At 48.4% G+C, this 1,742-nt stretch overlaps 1 protein-coding gene across 3 annotated transcripts in view; it reads left to right on the plus strand.

Annotated features, from left to right (window-relative positions):
• Positions 1–218: 218 nt before the first annotated feature.
• The window catches only part of palm2akap2 (PALM2 and AKAP2 fusion), a 72,297-nt gene continuing 70,773 nt past the window's right edge, over positions 219–1,742 (plus strand). For 2 of the 3 annotated variants that reach the window (XM_023407258.2, XM_023407260.2), the window contains exon 1: positions 220–600. In XM_023407258.2, coding sequence (XP_023263026.2) covers positions 550–600 — 51 coding nt within the window. In that variant the 5' untranslated portion in view covers positions 220–549. Of the gene's footprint in view, positions 601–1,742 lie in introns of all 3 variants that reach the window. The other variant, XM_023407259.2, reaches the window with a different exon arrangement.

Genomic DNA, 1,742 nt, shown 5'->3' on the forward strand with positions numbered 1-1,742 from the left:
TTTTCTCTCTCCCTCTGTTCTCACCCACCCCCCACCCCTCACTACCTTCATGCCATGGCTCCTCTCTTCCTCCCCTTCCTCTTCTCTCTCTCTCTCTCTCTCTCTCAGCTGCTCCTCCCAGCTGTTTAATCACACATGGCTCATGCCTAAAAAAGAGAGGGAGGGAGGGGACAAATGGGAGGAGAGACAGGGAGCGCAAAAGAAAGAGTGGGTGATAGAGACGGAGAGAGAGAGAGAGAGAGAGAAAATGCGAGCAGCGGGCTGAGTGTGAGGCACATGGCCAGTGAATGAGAGATCTTTGCTTCCTCTCAGCACGAGCTCCTTCTCCCACTGTCTCCTCTCTGTGGTTGGATTACTGCTGAGGAAGAACCTCATCTGGATACTCCTCCTCCTCCTCCTCTTCTTCTCCTTCTCTTCCCTCTCTCCTCCGCTTTTCCTCCCCTTCTCTTATCTCTCACTGAGGGATTCCGGCTCTCCGTCTTCCCAGATCTCACCTCTCGTTCTCCTTTCACCCCCCACCCCCCCCTCTCCCCTGCTTCCCCCCTCAGGATGTCGTGTGAGGAGGCTCAGCTCCACAAAGAGAGGCTGCAGGCCTTGGCGGTAAGTCCAAGTGTGTTCTAACTGTCTGCTTTTTACGATCCGCTCATCTCTCCATGTTTCTGTCAACCGTCTGTCTGTTTGTCCGGCCGTACGTTTGCCTGCGAGGGCTTTCGTGGCCACTCTGTCTCACCTTGACTTCATGTCTGTCCGTCAATTGCAGCGCAATATCCCACCTAACTTTATGACACCTCAGAGTTACTGCTACTCTGTCCGTCTTTCTCTCTCTCCCTCTCTCTCTCATTCTCTCTCGCTCTCTCTGCCTCGTCACATTACTCATTCATGTCCCATTCAGGTCAATTCAAACACACGTAGTGGGCGGGAAAACAGTATCTGCCTGTCTTTTTGTCTCTTTGCGGCAAACCAAAGTTCAAGTTTGTTTGACACATGAATTCATTTGACGCAAACACACCATGAGAGGTGCTCAGCGTCATGGTGACCCCCCCACTCCCACCCCGGGTTGAAACGTCAATACGAAAGAGCAGCGGTTATGGTTTTTCTTCAGCAAAATAACTTTATTATGTGTGAACCTAAACAGAAGCTGAAGAGTCACCATTACAGCCAGTGTCCAGTGTGTATTTCTACATTTTCACATAAGTAGTCATCTGCTTCTGTGGTGCGAGGCTAAATGCTAACCAAGGTAACAAAAGCTAAAATAAACATAAATCATAATGTGCCTTCTGTCTTGCACCGCTGCTGTATTTGTCTCGCTGTTCATGTTTCATTTTATTCCATTACCTTTTTTTTTTTCTTTCTTTTTTTTTCTAGTGAAACCAACTCAGAGGAAAGTTGGTGGAAAATCAGCTCTGTTTTTCTTCTTCTTATTCTTCTTCTTCTTCTTCTTGGCCAGATGTCTAAGGTTTCTTAGGTGTATCTGCTTTCCAGAGTAGAAAGATCACAGCTGAGATGTGGTGTAGTTTGTGTTTCGATACTCGCTGTTATGTTTCATGATCAGGGAGGCATCTGTTCAAGTGTTTGGCTCGGTGCTGATAGGACTTAAGAGCAATATTGAGACCAGGGTTCACTGCCTGGGACTAAATTTGGCGCCAGCAAGGAACCACGGCATACCACACACACTCAACCCTCGATGCACAGAGGCACAGAAACACACACACATTCATACGCACAAGTGGTGGTGGTGGTGG

Source organism: Seriola lalandi, unplaced genomic scaffold (assembly GCF_002814215.2).
Source record: "Seriola lalandi dorsalis isolate HSWRI2012SDOR001 ecotype SW California unplaced genomic scaffold, Sedor1 jcf7180002054332, whole genome shotgun sequence".
Taxonomy (NCBI): domain Eukaryota; kingdom Metazoa; phylum Chordata; class Actinopteri; order Carangiformes; family Carangidae; genus Seriola; species Seriola lalandi.